Genomic DNA, 19,794 nt, shown 5'->3' with positions numbered 1-19,794 from the left:
TCTCGAAAAAAAAAAAAACAAAAACAAAAACAAAAACACACGATGTACACTGACAGGGGTCTGTTGTCTTCTGGGGTGTGTCAGGGGCCAGGCTCCCTCTAGATGACCTAGGGAAGTGTCTGCTCCAGCCATGCTCTAGCTCTGTGTTTCTTGGCTGGAGACTTCAGGGCTTTCATGTCCACAGTTCCATCTTCTCCATTTTATTTCTGCTCTTTCTCCTGTAGGGCAGGAACATACAAATGCCTCTTTGATTATGTTTATGTGAACATTATAGTGTTTTATTTGGGGTCAGCTGAAATGGTGACTGTGTTTAGTTTTCCAGTGGATTCCCTATTCTTTGTTTTTCACACTTCTGCAGGCTTTCATGTACAGACCGTTTTCTCTTCCTTGACTTCCATGGGTGACCAAGACAAAATCAGATGACGAGATGTAGCTGGGCCCTTTGCTGAGCTTTCTGTACCATGTGTCCAGTCTTCATACTTCCCTGTAGCCCTTTCTGGATCTCTGGGGCTTTCTGGGATGTACTAGAACCACAGTGCAGGTTCTGGAGGAATCTCTTCTGCCCTCTTCCATCTCTTCTAGGTTTAGGTACAGTTGGTTGTTCCGTTTGGTGTTTGAGCATCAGACTGGATTTTGCTGAGTCTGTAGATGAAGGGCAAAGGTCTGTCACCTTGGAAAGAGCAACTGGTAGACCCTGAGAGCTATCAATTTGGATTTCTGTGAATTGCGTGTTCTGCGGCCAAGTACTTCAAGAAGTGTTTGTTTGTAAAATGTCTCTATCTAATATCAGTGAGTCTGGCCCAACTTTATGACCTCAAGTCTCCCTATTCATGTTATTGGTACCTTGGGACAGGGGGTCCATGGACACTTCTCGGATGATCCTTCTCAGATGATCCAGTCAGAAAGAGAAGCACATTCATTTCCCAAGGCTCTTTTCTGATAATTTCTTAGCCTGCTCACATAGGGTTTCTGGGTTATCTGTGAACACAAAGAGACACAGGTCACGTTCTGCACTGTCAAAATGCAGAGGGGTCTAGGTTGGGCAGGGATACAACAACATCTACCCACTGGGAGGCTTTCCCAAGGGGGCCCCTGTGGATCCCACAGATCTTGCTGGTAATTTGGGTGGTTGTCTGTAGTTGGAAGGTGGAAGAGCAACCACTTCATTTTCCTCCACAGAGTGTCCTCACGACGCCCTGTGGAGCCTCAGAGCTACTCAAGAGCTCAGACAATGGCATGCTAGTTGTCCATGAGAAGTGGCAGTGAGGGCCGACTCTTCCCTCAATGTCACTAATGCTCAGTGTGCACATCCTCAGGTCAGGAATTTTGGGGTCCATGATTCAGTTTGTGGCCTGGCATCTACAAGAGAAGCCTTATTTTAGATTAATAATGAGGCTGGCAGAGAGATTCACTCACCAGTCCTTCTGCTGTGGCCTTACACAAAATAGCAGGGTTCTTTCTGGTGGGATCCGGGACCTAATGAGGACAGGTCAGTGTCCACTTTCTTGTGTGACCTTTCTGAGGGAGCACTCAGCATGGTCTCCTCAGGAAGCTATGATTGCAGGGATTGGTTTGTCCTGACTTCCCTGCTCCTGTCCTGTGAAAAGGCTCTAGGGTCAGGGAGGAGAAGCACGTTCCCACCAACATGTCTGTATCTGGGCCCTGTGCTTCCTGCACCCCATCTCATTCAACACTTGCCTAGACGACACAGGATGCACATACGGTGACAATGAGCTTTGTCCCAGAGCATGTCCAACAGATCCTGGAGATCTGAGGAGAGAAGGGTGGTCAATGAGAGTTCTGGGGTTGACCTCTGAGACTACAAGGGACCCAGGCTGTACCACAACGGTCATCGTATCTGGGGACAAGGAATTTAAACAGGGATCCAACCAATCACGCTCTGTCCAAAGAGCAAGCCAATGAGCATCTCTGGGACTCAGTTGTCTCCACTGGGAGGTGCATAGTACTGAGCAACATTGGGATAGTGTGTGCAGAGATATGGGTACAAACAGCTGGTGTTGACTACACCTCTTCTTGTTGCCTCTACCACTCAGGCAGTGAGGAAGGAGGCTGTTAAGTGTGTGAGCCTGATCATAAGCTGACTGATCTCAGGTAACAGTCTAAAAGCCACAACAGGCTCCCTCTAGTGGCCAGCGATATAAAAAATATACATTGCACTCATCAGGCCTCTTGGGCATCATGTCTGCATTCTGAGATTCATGTGCTTAGAGATAATCAGATGGGCTTGGAGCCCAGGTTCGACTTGTGCTGTCTCTTCTGAGATTCCATGACCTGGTCACAGTCCCCAAGTCTCCCTTGCCCAGGCTCTGGTGACAGTAAAGTACATCAGAACTGACTTGCCTTAGTGGTCACTCACTGATCAACAGATCAGACAACTGCCGAAGAGCAAGCAGACAATTTCTCTGGGCCCATTTCCTGCTGGGATGTGTGAACCTTCATGCTCCTGGCTGTGGAACCCAACGAAGACTAAGTCACTGGGGAGTAGCAGGGTGAATGCCATCTGTATCGTGTGCTGTGGTTATTATAATCCCCTTGTGTGAGAAGATGTTCACCTTGTTTGTTTCAAACTGTTCCTCCCCAGTGTTTAGAGGATCAGAGGGCAGAGATGTGCTACCTACATCAAGTTTTCTCAACATCCCTCTGAAGCCATGACTTGAGTGTTGTTTCTCATTCTCTTTCTCATCCTTCTGTAGCACAAGCTCAATGACCACTTTCCCTTGGGATTGAGGGAAGCCTGCCTGGCCAGCTTTAAGCTTCCTAATGCATAAGGCAGAGTCAACTTTAGACCAAAAACCAAACACATCTCAACTATCACAGGCTGGTATGTAGTGGTCTCAGTGATGTCTTCAGCCATGTGCTGCCCACAGATGAGCCCTGGCATTCAACCCCATCAGAGTGGCCTTCCTTCACTACACGAAGCAATGATCTGCCTGTCAGGTGCTCCTGACAACACTTTAGACAATTAGCACAGCCAGACAACCAAGCACACAAGTGAGCTGAAAGTCCTAGCTCTATGATCAACAAGACTACCTAGGCCTGACCCCTGTGACCAGTGGGACCTGGGTATAAAGTAGATGTGAGAGTGCTGGCCTCTGTGTCCTAGTCTAGGTAAGCCCTACTCACTTCCAAAGTGGAGCAAAGTCCTGGCATTCCAAAGTGATGCCCATTTTCCTCCTGCCAATGGTCACTTTTCTGTCAGGAGAAAAGTACAGTTCTGATAAAACTCTACAGTGAGGCCCCTTCAGGAACACAGTAAGCAGAGCCGCACACAGTGTGACTGTGTCTTTTCTGATGGGCAGAATCCAGGATAAATGAAGGTGGCAAACACAACCACAGGGAACAGAGGTAACATTCACAAGGACCAGAAACCTGAAGGAATGGACAGATTAATGAGGCATTTCCCTGCAGACTGGTCCACAGGGTATTCATGGGCAGCTTGGACATGGTATTGGCTCAAGACCACCTCTGACGAGGACACTGTGAAAGGCCAGCCCTGGACATTTTCCCTTGAAAACTATTGTTTCCTGGGGGAGAAACCTGTGGTAGACGACTTACCTCCTCTTCTGCTGGACAGAGACCCTTTATGCTGGGTACATGGGCACCCTGCCATCTGGAATTCCTCCGATGCTCCTGCTTCTGAGTCTCAGGCCACACCTGCAATCTCCACCCGTGTCTCTTGATGTACAGAGCTCATCACTTTAAACAGGAAGGACCCGTGAGAGGGGCTCTAAGGGAACTGAAACATGCAGCTCTCAGTCTCCACTCTCTTTACCCACTGAGCTTCCCTCTCCCCATGGCTCCTCCCCTCTGTCTCTTCCATCCCATCCACATTCCTCCCTCTGCAAACTCTTTCCTGCTGCCTCTGCAGCCTCTGTCTCTCATCCTCTGGTTCCATCTCCAGCTCAACTATGTCACTTTACTGAGAAGCAGGGAGAACTGTGGGACTGGAGATTCTGATGTCAGATTTGAAAATTTACACCCATACAGGGAAACAAGTTAATGGGACAATTGCAAAAGACAGATGACAGTTTCAAGTACGAAAAATTGATGAAATAAAAAATTGATGAAATAACTATCTGAAGATATGGGGAAAGAGCACACACTCCGCATCAAGAGTGTAATTTTCCAGAATACATGTGCGTCTTAAGATGCTATGTTACGTGTGGCAAGCAAGTCCCAAAAGCCAAACAGGTTTCTCTTCTCTCATATGGAAAATCTGGAGGTCTGTAGGAGCCGGAACATAAATGACAGAACACTGAGGACATAGGTAGGACAATGGTCCCCCAGGGATCGCACACAATGTCCTGGGGGGGGGATGATCACCTCTACCCTCACAGAGTCCAGTGTGTGCTGCAGAGTCCGAGTTGTTCAGTATCAGGACTCCGGCAGCTCTGGGATCCCCACTAGACAGCAAGGATGAAGAAGGTTCAATGGCCAAAAAACCAATCCAAACCAAGTAAAGAAATCACTGGGGCATCCATGAGTAAGTCTAGCCATGGAAGCCAGCAGCCACGTGGATTCTATGTGTGTTGGATGAGGAGGACTGGAAGCTTCTATCTAGAAATTGTGGCTTCGTGCACTGCCTCTAGACCTGGTGTCCTTAGAGTGAAAGCTCCGACTTCAAAATCCCAAGACAGGAGCCCAGTGTCTCAGTGACAAACCTTGAGTCCTCAGCCTTGTTCTCATGGCCCAAATGGAGAGAACTCAATCAATCACACCAGGAAACCAATTTGGACTCTGCTGATTGGTCAGTTTGAAGTCATATGACTTGTGCCAAGCCTTCAGGTGGAGATTCTGTGAAAACATGGTTAGTGCATAGACTTAATACTCTGTGCCTTGTTCCCAAGGATGTATCAGCAATGGCACGTGTCCCCAGCCTACTGCCTTGTGTCCACAGAAGAACTCCTGATGGCACTTCTTACCACCAGTGTCTGTTCATGCTGGACATAGACTTCTATTCTGAAGGTTATGTTTGGACTTTGCCCCCTGTTCCTAGTCCATCATGGATGAAAGTACCTTCAGTTCAGTCCTGACCCTGTCAAGATGAAAAAGCACAGAACTGGTACAATTCTGCATCAGCTGTTTGGAGGAACTTACCATTGATGCCATACAACTGTTTGGAGGAACTTACCATTGACGCCATACAGCTGTTTGGAGGAATTTACCATGGACGCCATACAGCTGTTGAAGCCAGGCATGGCAGTGTGCATCTGTAGTGCAGCCCTCAGGAGGCAGAGGTACATGGTCGATCTCTACGAGTTTGAGATCTGCGTGCTCTACATAGAGAGTCTCAGGACAGCCAGGGTTATAAGTGAGATCCAGTCTCAAAACATAAAATGTAAAATGTGGATTCAGGAAATTGCCCTATCTCATGCCCAGAATTCAACAGAACCCTCAACCATTTCACAGCCCTGGCTTCACTAATATGCAAAAGAAACAAGACCTGACCCCAGCTGATGCCCATAAATTAAAGTTGCTCTCACCCCCTAAGCCTCTGCTTCTTGTTCTGTGTACGTGGGACTCACCAAATGGTCAGGGTTCTAGAAAGTACCTGACATCACAAGCTGGCTGTTGTCCTGCTGGGATGAAGATCAGGCCAAGCCTTCACTATGCACCAGTGTTAGCTAAAAGGTCAGATGGTCAGGATGGAAGCCCGATGCCAAGTGCAACAGAGAGGTGGTTCCTCCCTTGCCACACCTCCACAGTCTCTCCGCCTCCCATTGCTCTTCAGTCAAGCGAATCAATGGTAAGTTTCCCTCTGTGTTAGGGGTGCTGGCAGAGGCCACCTCATGGGATCCTTTTCTTCATGACATCAGGACCAGGCTTCAGAAACTCATCTTCTACCACAAACAGATACTTACTGTTCTCAGCCTTACCTTCAGGGGATGATGTGCACAGGTAGGGCCCTGGATTACCCGTTGAGTTCAGTTCCCCTTGGCAGCTCAGCGAGCTGCTCCCTACCTGGAAGGTGTCCTGGAAAACAGTTCAGACCCCACACTCACCAGTCTTCACACTGCACCACAGGCTGTCATCAGGAGCTCCATGATGACGAAGGTTTCCTTGTGCACATGACCCCTGTGGCGGGCATTGGTCATAGAGAAGTCCCCTGGCTGCTGGCCTTGTGAAGGCAGAACTCAACATCAGACCTGGCATGACATACTTACGTTCCCACACTGGAGCAGAACAATGGTAATGTGAGGTCTAATGTAGGTTATAAATCCCTCTGTGAGAAGGGAAAATGATGCCGGATTCTTGGATCAGGCAATGGGAGGCAACATGGAAAACCTGGATGAAGGAGCCTGCGAGGACAAAGACACAGATGTCACCAGACCTGACATAGGCCATGTCAGACAAGACCAGGGGAGGACTCCAATTATGATGGAGCACCCTTCTGTCCTGAGAAACCCTTCATCAATAGCCCTGGTCAAGAAGGCCTTTCCAAGACCGCCTCGCACTTTTCTACCATTACACATGCTATAAACCTTCAGAGCAGGGACTTTCCTCCTCATGGCTGGCAAGAAACCAGAGTTCCGCTGGGCGGTGGTGGCGCATGCCTTTAATCCCAGCACTCGGGAGGCAGAGGCAGGCGGATCTCTGTGAGTTTGAGGCCAGCCTGGTCTACAAAAGCTAGTTCCAGGACAGACTCCAAAAGCCACAGAGAAACCCTGTCTCAGGACAGACTTCCTCTCTCTACGGGTCCTCTCATTCCTCTTTATCCTCTCCACCTCCCGTCCCCCTGGTCCGCCCCCATTATTTCTCTTCTCTTACCTCCCTCTGCTTTTACACTTCCTGAAGTTCTTCCTAAAGACAATCAGAAAGCAGTTTGGAGGTGATGGAGAGATCACAGAGGACTGAGCCTGAATCCTGTGTGCAAGCCTGTCCTGTCGACAGAGGCCGGCTATTAGATGCTGGAGAAGCTTGGTCCATGAGACAAGGGAGGGAGGCCTTCAGTGTTGATGCTGCATGTGACTACGCAGAGATGCCCACCAACAGTGCAGGGCAGCAGGGATGCCACCAACAGTGCAGGGCAGCAGGGATGCCACCAACAGTGCAGGGCAGCAGGGATGCCACCAACAGTGCAGGGCAGCAGGGATGCCAACAACAGTGCAGGGCAGCAGGGATGCCAGCAACAGTGCAGGGCAGCAGGGAGGTGGAACTGAGACTCTATAGCAGGAAGATGGACACTGGAACCTGTAGCCCCGACATATCATCACAGGACACAGTATCTGACCTGATCCTTCAGTTACACACCAAGACAGTGTTTCAAATAGGTCATCGCACTCTCCCTCAGTAAAAACCAAGGGAAAGTCCCTCTCTAGTGACTTTGACAGACAGGAGTTACTCAGCACTGAGGAAGATGGGAATCCACTGACCAATAGGCCTCCCTTTTCTCCTGTCACACTCTAGCTCAGTAGGAAAGATCAGACTGAAATTTCCAAGGCAGCATCCTACTTGTGTGCCTTGACAATGCTGGAAGCATCAGAGGAGGCCTCTCATGCTCATTGCTGGCTGTTCCTAGGCCCTCCCTATATGCTCTTCAGGGGAGGTTTCTCCCTGCTCTAGCTTCTCCAGGGCTCCTGTCACAGGTCAGCACACCCATCTCTTTCATGTCATTTGTTGATAGAAGTTCCTCAGGACAGACTGTATTCCTTACTCTACACCACCTCTCATTTCCCTTTTTCCTGTCTCCATCCTGTTTTTCAATTCGTCCCCTTTATCTCCTTTCACCCATCTCCCTCCTCCAGAGACTCACACAGGTCTCGCTGTCCTTTCCAGAACACAGTCACAGAATAAGGTGGAGAGGGTAGTGTTATCGAGATGAGAGCAGCCCAGATTGGTATAAAGGCATGCTGGTGGTAGAGTCAGCTGTTCTACATGCAATGTGAGTGGCCTCACAAGCACAACCAAAGCTAGGGAGGTAGAGGGTCATCGGGAAGCTGTGCCTATGACCAGCTCTTTGTACAGCAGCAGTGCTGGAGCTGGAAGAAGCTGAAGGAGAAGCAAAATCACAGTTGATTCCCAGGAGCTGGAGGATGGATGCAGGAGTCTGGGGCCCTGGGTTGGAGGGACTGGCACTCTGGAGATCTGTCCTGACTTCCTTCATTGGCAGTCACTCCTCACCAGGGCTGGAATTCTATTAGGCCATTTCAATTTCCACACTTCAAAGCAGAAAGAAACATGAAAGCACCCCTGTTAGTAACTGTGACAGAGAAATGTTTGGTGCCATAGTTCCCCTACCAATTTCTCCATTCTGAAGCTTTGTCCTCTTTACCCAAAACCCCCTCCCTTCCTTCCCACCCTGTAGTCCACATGCTATGCTATCTGCTTCAGGCTCAGCATTGCGGGTATTTACATGAACAGGAAGACATCTTAATTTCTGTGTCTTCTATGTGGGTTCAACTTGTCATTTATAAATGATATTGAAACAACACTGTGAAAATACAAGGGAGGAATCCTTCTGGGTGACCAAACTGACTGCACTCCACGTAGGTCTCCACTGTCCACTCTTTTCTGTGAAGCCCCTGACACAAGGATTCAGGACTCACCGTGGTGTGGACAGGCAGCAGCAGCAGCAGCAGCACAGTGCTCTCAGTGCCTGGGAAATTCTCTTCCTCACCAGTTTCCAGCCCCGGAATGGCCTGGATCCAGATGTTGTGGGTGCCACCTGGGACTGGTCACTGGGGATGCCTTGCCCCGTGGATGGTTCCTCTGTGAAGCCCATGTTCACAAACCCCGTGAAAGTTCCATCAAGAGTTGATTCTGGGTTGCAGAGATTGCCAGGCAGACTGTCAACTGAATTCCTGTTGACTGCAGTGTTCTCTTGAGTAGAGTTGATGACATCAGCTATAAAGGCATCTTTTTCTGGGACTGTGTTACCTGAACACGGCATCACCTCCAGGCTGCAGGATCTCTTGAGCATGGTACAGCTTCTGCATCCTTTGCTACTTTCTTCCAACCCCTCTTTCTGAAAGTGACTCTTCCCAGTAGGAAGAGCTGGTTCGCTAGCTCTCCTCCTCAAGGCGACAGGGGGGCTAAGGGGAGCTGCATGGGTCACATGTAACCAAGTCTTATTTTGCATACGGCTATCTCCACAGCTCAGTTTGTATTTGATGATATTCATGGTGGCTGTTAAGTTACTTGGCTGCCTGTGTTTTAGGGATGAAACAATCTCTTCACAGGTGTAGCCGATAGTACACATAGTCTCCACGACCCTGGGAAGGAGTTCCTTAGTGGCAGGTGGTACATGCTCTTGAATGGGGCCCAGCCATGGTCGTTCCACAAGCTGGCATATTGTTATTCTGTACCAGGTGGGGACCATGAGTAATCTCGCAATTATAATATGGCAGGGTTTTGATAAATGGTAAGGAATGGGACACATTGTGGTGGTGATGAGCCTGTGCATAGCTTCCAGGGTGGTTTCTACGTATGGAAAATTCCCTGTGACCAGGGTGTATAAGACAATGCCCAGGCTCCACATGTCACCTGCCAGTCCATCGTACGGTTTCCTTGCCAAGATCTCTGGGGCCCAATAGAGCAAGGAGCCACAGATCTCCTCCAACATCTGCCCCTCTGCGACTTCAATTGCCATACCAAAGTCACAAAGCTTTGCATTTCCTGCTGCATCGACTAGGATGTTTTCTAATTTAATGTCTCGATGTGCGATGCGTCTCTGGTGGAGGAAGTGCACTGCTGATACAACCTGCCGGAAAATCGCTCTAGCCTCCTCCTCCTTTAGACAGCCCAGCGCCCTGAGGCAGCTCTCCAGATCTTCTCCTGCCACATACTCCATGATCAGGTAAGTGGTTGTCAGTGTGTCGATCATGTGGAAAAATCGAACAATGTTCCTGTGTTCTACAGACTGAAGGATGTTCACTTCAGTGCTGATGTCAGCCACACTGTTGGTGTTTTTCTCGAGGACCTTGACAGCCACTCATGTTTGAGTGGGCAGGTGGCAGGCCAGCTTCACCTCCCCGAACGCACCACAACCTAGGGAGAGTAAGATCTTGAAATCCTCTTCAAGAGTGTCCTCTTCCATGTTGCTGGCTATGGTGTTGTGCTCAATTTCAACCACTTTATCTTGTGGGAAATTTCAATGCAGTTTTAGGCGCGAAGTTTATAACTTTCAGTTCTCTGTCATTAAATCTAGAAATCACCAACGACCTGCCGATGCTCTTCAGGAATACAGACACACGAGAGGACCCCAAATCCACAGCACTTGATGAGGAGTCAGGAGAGTTCAGAGTAGGAATCAGCGAAGCGGGCACGCGAGGGAAAACCCTGAGATCCTTGAAGGGAAGAGCGAGTTATTTTCATAGATGTATCACAAGGCAATCTCCTCAGGGGAGAGCAGATACAGATTACATTATAGAAAATTCAATGTTGTAACTGACAGAACTACAGTCCTGATGGTCTTTCAGGGATGTTACAGCTTTATACTCCAGGATATTAGAAAATATAAAAGGAATTCCTAGACATGTGTGAATATTGAATGAAGATAAAATAAAAACACAAACACATGAGTCATAAACAACAAATTTGAACTGGTAACAGAAACAGCTCCAGATAAGGCAGAGCCAAGAGCTCATGGATTCCCTGAATTATTCAAAACTTTGCAGAAGAATAAAGACCAGGGTCATAGAATATACTTCAAGAAAGAGAAAGCAAAGGAAGACATGGAACTCATCCCTGTGCCAGTGTTACACTGATCTTACCACCAAATACGCTCAATGAACAGAGCAAGTGTAGGCTCCTTTCCTTGATGAACATAGATGTGGACTCTTTAATGAGACTCCTCGATACTGCACATCCATCTCAACAACACACTAAAGGGTCAGAATGGCCTCACCCAGGAGCTGAAGTAACATTTGTAACAAACTAATTGATCAACAGCACAGCATAGAAGGAGACTGTGGGGTCCATACTCAGCACAATCACTAGTGAACAGATGGGTTGTAAGGAAAGACCTAACACTAGATAGAGTTTTCCCTGAAACAAAGCTGGTTCACAAACAAAAAAGGATCTCTTTTGTCTCTTCTGGGTCATGAGGAAAGTAGGGACTGAGCTTTTGTAAAGTCATAGTATACATCATAAAGATGTGGTGGGATACTGAAATAGTGCAGGGAAATATGAACAAAGTACAGTAGAGTCATGCATATCACGCACCTGCTTATTTGTGATGTACATACATTATGTTTGTAATGTTTTATATTTGTAATATATATATACTATATTATGTTTAGTATAATGTAATAAATATACTATATAACTGATTATTATAAGTATATAATATAGTATAATAAATTCTTATAATAAACTAGCACAATTACACATTATACTATCATAATTAGCACGTATTATAATATACACAATGTTATAGTATTATAATATATATAGTACACATAATTATTTACTCTTATAAATAAGAAATGTGTTTTATATGAGAAAAAAGAAACCAACGGGAAATATAGACTGAATTTTAAAAAATAAAAATTGGGTAATATACCACTTGAACAAATACAAAAATTTCAGTATATTCTTAGTGTACCTTGTTATGCCGCAATCAGTTGCTATCCCTAGGGAGCCTGCTCTTAAGGGAGACAGAGGAACAGTGAATCAGGTGGAGAGAGGAGGTGGGGGGCAACTGGGAGGAGTGGAGCGAGGGGAAGATGCAGTCAGAAGGCACTATAGGAAAGAAGAATAAATAAAAAGCAGAAGGGAACAGTATGTATATAAATATGAAACAGGCAAACCTAAAGCCCAGGATGTAAATCAACAAACTGGAAATGATCTTCTACAATCTCAACAACAGCAATGATCTGCATGTAGTTCCGTAGTCCAGAAAACCGAGGGAAAATACACTTTCTTTTTTTTTTTTTGCCATAAAACATTTATTGAGGGAGAGAGGGAGAGAGAGAGAGAGAGAAGAGATAAAAAGAGAGAGAGACAGAGAAACACGTGCGCACGCCAAAGAAGCAGAAAGGAAAGAAGCTACACTTCCAAACTCTTTCCATAAAGGAAGTACTACCTTGATTCTCAAACCATATAAGACATTTTAGAAAGATCCCAGTATCAGGCAATATCCTTGACTGACAGACTGGAAAATCCTGAATGAGAGTGATAGAGAGCTCACATCAGTTCAACACCATATTAATAAGACCGTACTTCATGGTCAAGATGTCTCTAACCAGGAACACTAAGGGTTAGTCCACAGGTACAAATTGTCAAAGAGCATAGCACACTAAGTCCTGTCAATGGAATGAAATGCCTCCTTCAGGACAAAGCTTGGAACTAGAGAAAGTTACTGCAAGCGTGCCAGTTCCACAGACACAAGGGTCACAATTTGTTTCCCACAGATCATGTGCAGTCAGGAGGGGAGCCTTTGTATAATGGAAAGTACTTGTCAAATTCAATGGGTAGGGAAGTGAAATACAGCAGATAAACATGATTAAAATAGAGCACAGACAGATATCAAAATCATGACAAAATTCCTCATCCTATACAGTTATGGATACCACTAAATTTATTTAAAAAAAAACCGGAAGAACACAGCAAAAAAAAAAATGACAAAGAAAGGAAGCTGAGAAAAGGAAAATAAGTTCAAAATGAAGAAAAAGGACTTACAGGAAAAAATTAAAACCCAAACCAATAATGTAAATAAATAAATATATGCCAAATGTCAAAAGCCCAAACTGAAAACTTGAGATCCAACAGTTTGGGGAAAAGGCCAAGTATATGAGAAAAAAATGGAACCCAACTGCTCTCCCACCAACCCAGTCTCAGGCAGCGCCTTTTTATTGGCTAGTATCTAACATACCTCACAAGGATTCCATATGATGTCACATGCAATGGACCAATCAAGGCTCAGGAAAAAAAATCAGTGATTTTTTTAAATTTTTTACATTTTTTTGCCCCAAAGGACAAATGCCCTTAGCAGAGAGGGTGGTATCCAGCCCCAACCCACCCGTTACTTTCCCAGGAGTCAAGATAGAGTCATTGCTGTCACAGTCACACATTGACCATATCTCTTCCACCCACCCCTGAATATTATAAATAAGCTCTAAGTAGCCTAAATTCCAGATCCCATCCTATGCTGTGTAGCTTAGGTCTCATATTAACCAAGCCTGCTTCCTGGTACTGCAGAAACCCCCTTTCTCGCCGGCGATGGTGGCGCACGCCTTTAATCCCAGCACTCGGGAGGCAGAGGCAGGCGGATCTCTGTGAGTTTGAGACCAGCCTAGTCTACAGAGCTAGTTCCAGGACAGGCTCCAAAGCCACAGAGAAACCCTGTCTCGAAAAACCAAAAAAAGAAAAAGAAAAACCTTTCTCACAGAAACCTTGAAATTCATGGAGACATACATTATCAGGGTGGGAATAAACTTCAGGCACGCACTGAGTGTCAATCATTACTAACGACCTTTAGTCTCAAGGGAAGATCTATCCTAGCAACTCTTTCCTTCTATAACCTCTGGCCATTCCCTCTCTGCCTACTAAAAAAACAAAAATACATCCAAGAGGGAAGAAAATGATAAATTAAAGAAAATATAAAAGTCTAGGAAATAAAACTAGACAAAACACAATGAAATTATTGAGTATCAAGAAGGACTTTATGGTGACTTAGACAAATAGCCTATGGATTCTATAATCTCAACATCTAATAGCAATGTTCTCCAAATATTTCAGTAGTCTATCAACATGACGGAAGGAATATTTTCAAATTTGTTCGTAAACGATGCATTGCCCTTATTCTCAAAGCAATTAAATAAAACTTAAAAAGAGCCCAGTATCAGACAATGTCCTTGAATAGCACAGATTAGAAAATCCTTGATGAGAGATAATCCTTAATAAGAGGTAGCTCACACCAAATTCAACACCACATTAAGGAGATCGTTCTTTATGTTCAAGATGCCTTCACCAGGAACATTAGGATTCATCCACACACACAAACTGACTCACGGCATAGCCTACATACAACATTGTAGGTAATTCCTATAATCAGACATCAAAGAAATGAAATAAAACTTGAAACTAGAGAAAGTGTTACCTCAAACATTCCAATTCCACAAACACAAGGGTCACATTTTGTTTCCTAGGGGTCATGAAGAAGCAGGGGGAACAACCTTTCTCCATTTGGAAGTTCTTGTCACATTCAAAGGGTGGTTAAGTGAAATAGAGCAGGTAAATATGATCAAAATGCAATACAGGCAGATACAGGAAGTCATGGTCAAATTCCTCATCTTGTACAGTTAATATGTATCACTAAATATGTAAATCGCACAAGAACAAAGGCAAAAATGACAAAAAAAAGTTTATAAAAGGAAAATGGGGTGAAATGAGGAAAAAGAACTTAATGACAAAAATCAAAACCCAAACCAATGAATAAATAGCTACCAAATGAAAAAAGCCCAGACTGAAACCTGGGAAATAAACTCACTCTATCGGGATCCTCCAGGTTTTGAAAAGTCCAAATCTAAGAGAAACAACTGAATCCAACTGCTCGCCCCGCAGCACCCAACTGCTTCTCTGAAGGACAGGGACAAATCCCAGTCCTAGGTGGCGCCCTGCTATTGGCTGATACCTAGCTTACCTCACATGGAATCCATGTGATGTCACATGCAACAGTCCAATCAAGGCTTAGTAAAATCCATAGTGATTTTTGAATTTTTCTCTTACATTCTTGTCTCCAGCCACTATACTAGTAATTTTTCTCACAGCTGTGGTCTAGGAGTTGGGAGAGTTCTACTTACAAGAGGTAGGGTTTATTTAACCTCAGATTTATAGAAACATAAAGTCAACGTAATGGGAGCAACTAATGGCATGGACATCAGCAGGGAAGTACAGTTAGTTCTGTGGCATTGTCATCTCAATGTCCTCCTGACATGTCCCTGCCTCTCCAAGGAGCATCAGTGCAATCTTAAGTGTGTTTCTCTAGTCAGACTGTGTCAACTTACATTTCAGGTACCATGATCGATACAGTCAATCAGTGGTTCCTTCTCTCTGCCAGCCCTCTCTCATTTAACTTGAAAAAGCATGGGATGGGATACATGACTTTAAACTGACCATGTTTAAGACTATCATGTCCTCCTTCAGTGAGCACACACATCTTAAAATGTGAATGCTCCCTGAATCAAATCCCTATAGTTTCTATGTTCCAGGAAGACACTGCCTTCCCCAAAATGCTCATGCTCTTCTTACCTGCTACAGTTAGTAAAATTTCTCCATCTATGTCTCATCTCTGCTTACTTTGGCTCTGAAGTCACCATCATGAGAGCCCTTGGTGTTCCAGCATAGTGTCATCAGTGTTTTGCTCTTGGCCATTCTTACAGGTGTAAGATGGAATCTCAGAGTTCTTTTGATTTGCATTTCTTTGATGACTAAGGATATTGAACATTTCCTTAAGTGTCTTTTAGCCATTTTAGATTCCTCTGTTGAGAGTTCTCTGTTTAGGTCTATATTCCATTTTTTTATTGAATTAGTTTTTCTTTTGGTGACCAATTTCTTGAGTTCTTTGTATATTTTGGAGATCAGACCTCTGTCTGATGTGGAGTTAGTGAAGATATTTTCCTATTATGTGGGCTGTCGTTTTGTCTTATTGACCATGTCCTTTGCTTTACAGAAGCTTTTCGGTTTCAGGAGATTCCATTTATTAATTGTTTCTCTCAGTGTCTGTGCTGCTGGAGTTATATTCAGGAAGTGGTTCCCTGTGTCAATGCGTTCAAGTGTACTTCCCACTTTCTCTTCTATGAGGTTCAGTGTGGCTGGCTTTATGTTGAGGTTTTTGATCCATTTGGACTTGAGTTTTGTGCATGATAGATATAGATCTATTTGTATTTTTCTACATGTTGATATCCAGTTATGCCAGCACCATTAGTTAAATATGCTTTTTTTTCTATTTGATATTTTTTGCTTCTTTGTCAAAAATCAGGTGTTCAAAAGTGTGTGGGTTAATATTCGGGTCTTCGACTCAGTTCCATTGGTCCTCCTGTCTGTTCTTATGCCAATACCAGGCTGTTTTCAGTACTGTAACTCTGTAGCAGAGTTTGAAGTCAGGGACTGTGATGCCTCCAGAAGCTCTTTTATTGTACAGGATTGTTTTGGCTATCCTGGGTTTTTCTTTTCTGTATGAATACCGTTCTTTCGAGGTCTGTGAAGAATTTTGCTGGGATTTTGATGGGCATTGCGCTGAAGGTTGGGAGACTTTTGATGACTGTTTCTATTTCTTCAGCAGTTATAGGTCTGTTTAATTTGCTTATCTGGTCTTGATTTAATTTTGGTAAGTGATATTTATCCAGAAAGTTGTCCATTTCAAGTGTTCCAATTTTGTGGAGTACAGGTTTTCAAAATATGACCTGATGATTCTCTGTATTTCCTCCATGTCTGTTGTTATGTCCCTCTTTTCATTTCTGATTTTGTTAATTTGGATATCCTCTCTCTGCCTTTTGGTTAGTTTGGATAAAGGCTTATCTGTATTGCTGATTTTCTCGAAGAACCAACTCTTTGTTTCATTGATTCTTTGTATTGTTTCTATTTTGTTGATTTCAGCTCTCACTTGATTATTTCCTGCTATCTAGTTCTCTTAGGTGAGTTTGTTTCTTTTTGTTCTAAGGTTTTCAAATGTTCTGTTAATTCACTAGTGTGGGATTTTCCCAGCTTTTTTATGTAGGCATTTAGTGCTATGAACTTTCCTCTTAACACTGCTTTCACTGTGTCCCATAATTTTGGGTATGTTGTGTGGTCATTTTCATTGATTTTTAGGAAGTCTTTAATTTCTCCCTTTATTTCTTCCTTGACCCATTGATGATTCAGGTGAGCATTGTTTAATTTCCATGTGTTTATGGGTTTTCTGGAATTAGTATTGCTGTTGACTTCTAGTTTTATACCATGGTGATCTGATAAGGTGCATTGGGTTATTCAAATTTTTTTTTGTATTTGTTGAGGTTTGTTTTGTTAACGAGTATGTGGTCACTTATTTAGAAGGTTCCATGAGGTGCTGAGAAGAAGGTTTTCTGTTTTCTGTTTAGATGGAATATTCTATAGATGTCTGTTAGGTCCATTTGAATCCTAACATCTGTTAGTTCTCTTATTTCTTATTCATTTTTTGTCTGACTGACCTGTCCAGAGGTGACAGTGGAGTGTTGAAGTCTCCCACTATTAGTGTGTGGGGTTTAATGTATGATTTAAACTTTAGAAGTGTTTCTTTTCCATATGAGGGTGCCCTTGCATTTAGGGCATAGATGTTCAATATTGATATTTCCTCTTGATGGGTTTTTTTCCTGTGACTAATATGAAATGACCTTCTTTGTCTCTTTTGACTTAGGTCCATCTGATTGGTATATTTTTTTTCCAACCATTTACTCTGAGAAGATGACTGTCTTTGAGGTTGAGATGTGTTTCTTGTATGCAGAAGAAGGATGGGTTCTGTTTTCGTATCCAATCTGTTAGCCTGTGCCTTTTTATAGGTGAGTTGAGACCATTTACATTAAGGGATATTAATGACCAGTGATTGCTATATCCTGTTGATTTAGTTTTCCTTGTTGGTGATGTTAATTTGTACGGTTTTCCCTTCTTTGGGATTTGCTGCTATGAGACCATCAATTGTCTTGTGTTTTTGTTGGTGTAGCCAAATTCCTTGGGTTGGAGTTTTCCTTCTAGTATTTTGTGTAGGGCTGTGTTTGTGGCTAGGTATTGGTGAAGTCTAGATTTGTCATGGAATATCTTGTTTTGTCCTTCTATGGGGATTGACAGTTTTGCTGGGTATAGTAGTCTGGGCTAGCATCCAGTCTCTTAATATTTGCATAACTCTTGACCACAACCTTCTTTGTCTCCAAGGAGAAATCAGGTGTAATTCTGATAGGTCTACCTCTATATGTTACTTGGCCTTTATCCTTTGCAGCTCTAAATATTCTTTCTTTACTCTGTATGTCTAGTGTCTTATTATGTGGCGAGAGGACTTTTTATTTGGTTCCAGTCTATTTGGTGTTCTGTAAGCTTGTATCTTCGTAGGCATATCTTTCCTTAGGTTAGGAAAGTTTTCTTCTATGATTTTGTTAAATATATTTTCTGTGCTTTTGAGTTGAACAACTTCTCCTTCTTCTATATCTATTATTCTTAGATTTGGCCTTTTCATGTTGTCCCATATTTCCTGAATATTTTGGGTTAAGTTCTTGTTAGATTTAATGTTTTCTTTAACTGATGGGTTTATTTCCTCTATAGTATCTTCAATGCCTTAGATTTTCTCTTCCACCTCTTGTATTCTGCTGTTCTTGCTTGCTTTTGTGGTTCCGGATAATTTCTCATAATTTTTGTGGTTCTCATAATTTCTGTTTCTATAATTCCTTCGGTTGTGGTTTGTGTTTTCTTTATTATCTCTATTTCAGTTTTCAAGTCTCGAATAGTTTCTTTCATATGTTTGATTTCTTTTTCTTGGTTTTAAGTGATTTGCTGATGTCTTCCAATTTTTTGTCTTTTCCTCCATTTCTTTAAGGGAATTTCTCATTTCCTCTTTTAGGGTTTCAAACATTCTCTTGCAGTTATTTTTTAGATCATTTTCTTCTGCTTCATCCATATTTGGTTGTTCAGGTCTTGCTGTTGTAGGATCGTTAGGTTTTACTGGGGTTGTGTTGCTCTTTGTGATGTTGCATGTGTTCTTACCTTTTCTACTCATCTTTTTTTTCTAATAGGTGTGGTTGGGGCTGTCTGAGATTCTGTTGAATAATCTTCTAGGTACCAATTAATCCAAAGCTCAGATGGTTGTTCCCCATGGTACAGTCAGTGTCACAGTTCTTATTACCCCATTGGTTACTCCGTGTTCCTGGAGATAGCTCAGCAGTTATGTGCTTTGCTGTGCACCCTTGGAGTTTGCTGTCTCAGGCCTACTTTGACCTAGGTTGCTGGCTTTGCCCCGTTTCTGTAAATCCTGGTCTGGAACACCTCCTGCAGAAGTCCCTAGGTTGGATTTGAACCTGGAAAGGTTTCTTGTTCCAGTCTACTGCCTCGGATGTCCCAGGCTCTGGTGCAACCGGACCCGCAGAGGACCTGCTTACTCCCTCAGAGGTCTCAGACTTAACACTCGGACCGCAGAGGTTCCAGGTTCCTGCCTATCCCCTTTGATGTCCCAGACCAATACCTGGACCCACAGAGGTCCTGGCCCAGGCCTACTCCCTCTGAGGTCCCAGACTCAGGCCTGGCCCCGCCCAGATCTCTGGTTCCTGCCTTTTTCCTCATAAGTCCCAGGTTCACTCACGCCCAGACTGGCAGAGGTCCTGGCTCAGGCTAACTCCTGGCAGATCTTAGACTCAGCCCAGACCTACCAGGGCCTGCTTAGGTCTACTCCCTTGAAGGTCCAAGATTCATGTCTGGACCCTCAGCAGTCTCTGGCTCTGGCTCACTCACTCAGCCATTACTCCCCTGTACCTGTTCCGGTAGAGATAGGTGACTCTGAATCTGGTTGCTGGCTCAATTCTGATCAGCCAGTGTCCCAGGACTGGGTTGGCTCCTGGGACTGAATTTGCTCCTGGCTTCTGATCCTGGTGGAACTTGTTCCCTCTCTGTCCTAAGTGGAGATTGCTGATTCTGGATAGGGTTGTTGGCTCGATCCTGGTCCGCCAGTGTCCTGGGACTGGATTTGCTCCTGGCTTCTACTCCCAGTGGAGCTTTTTTCCTCAGGCCCTATCTGTTCTAGGTCGTTGCTTGACTTCTAATCCCAGCCCTTGAGAGGAGGATCTGTATGAGTTTCAGCCTTTCAGCCTGGTTTACACACCAAGTTCCTGACCAGCA

The 19,794-nt window shown here is 44.3% G+C and overlaps 1 protein-coding gene across 1 annotated transcript; it reads right to left on the bottom strand.

Moving 5' to 3' along the window:
- Positions 1-8,563: 8,563 nt before the first annotated feature.
- On the bottom strand, positions 8,564-9,844 carry LOC121461466 (sperm motility kinase Z-like). Its single transcript, XM_041672549.1, has one exon. It carries the CDS (start codon positions 9,842-9,844, stop codon positions 8,564-8,566), a length of 1,281 nt encoding a protein of 426 aa, XP_041528483.1.
- Between the last annotated feature and the right edge of the window lie 9,950 nt (positions 9,845-19,794).

The sequence above is a fragment of the Microtus oregoni genome, unplaced genomic scaffold, assembly GCF_018167655.1.
Source record: "Microtus oregoni isolate MIOR12 unplaced genomic scaffold, Mior012 000022F_ref0000154, whole genome shotgun sequence".
NCBI lineage: Eukaryota > Metazoa > Chordata > Mammalia > Rodentia > Cricetidae > Microtus > Microtus oregoni.
The sequence above is the reverse complement of the archived record's forward strand: the minus strand, read 5'-3'. Positions and strand labels throughout refer to the sequence as shown.

Coding starts and splice junctions, on each gene's coding strand:
- LOC121461466 (XM_041672549.1), bottom strand. CDS start 9,844: ATGATCGACACACTGACAACCACTTACCTGATCATGGAGTATGTGGCA.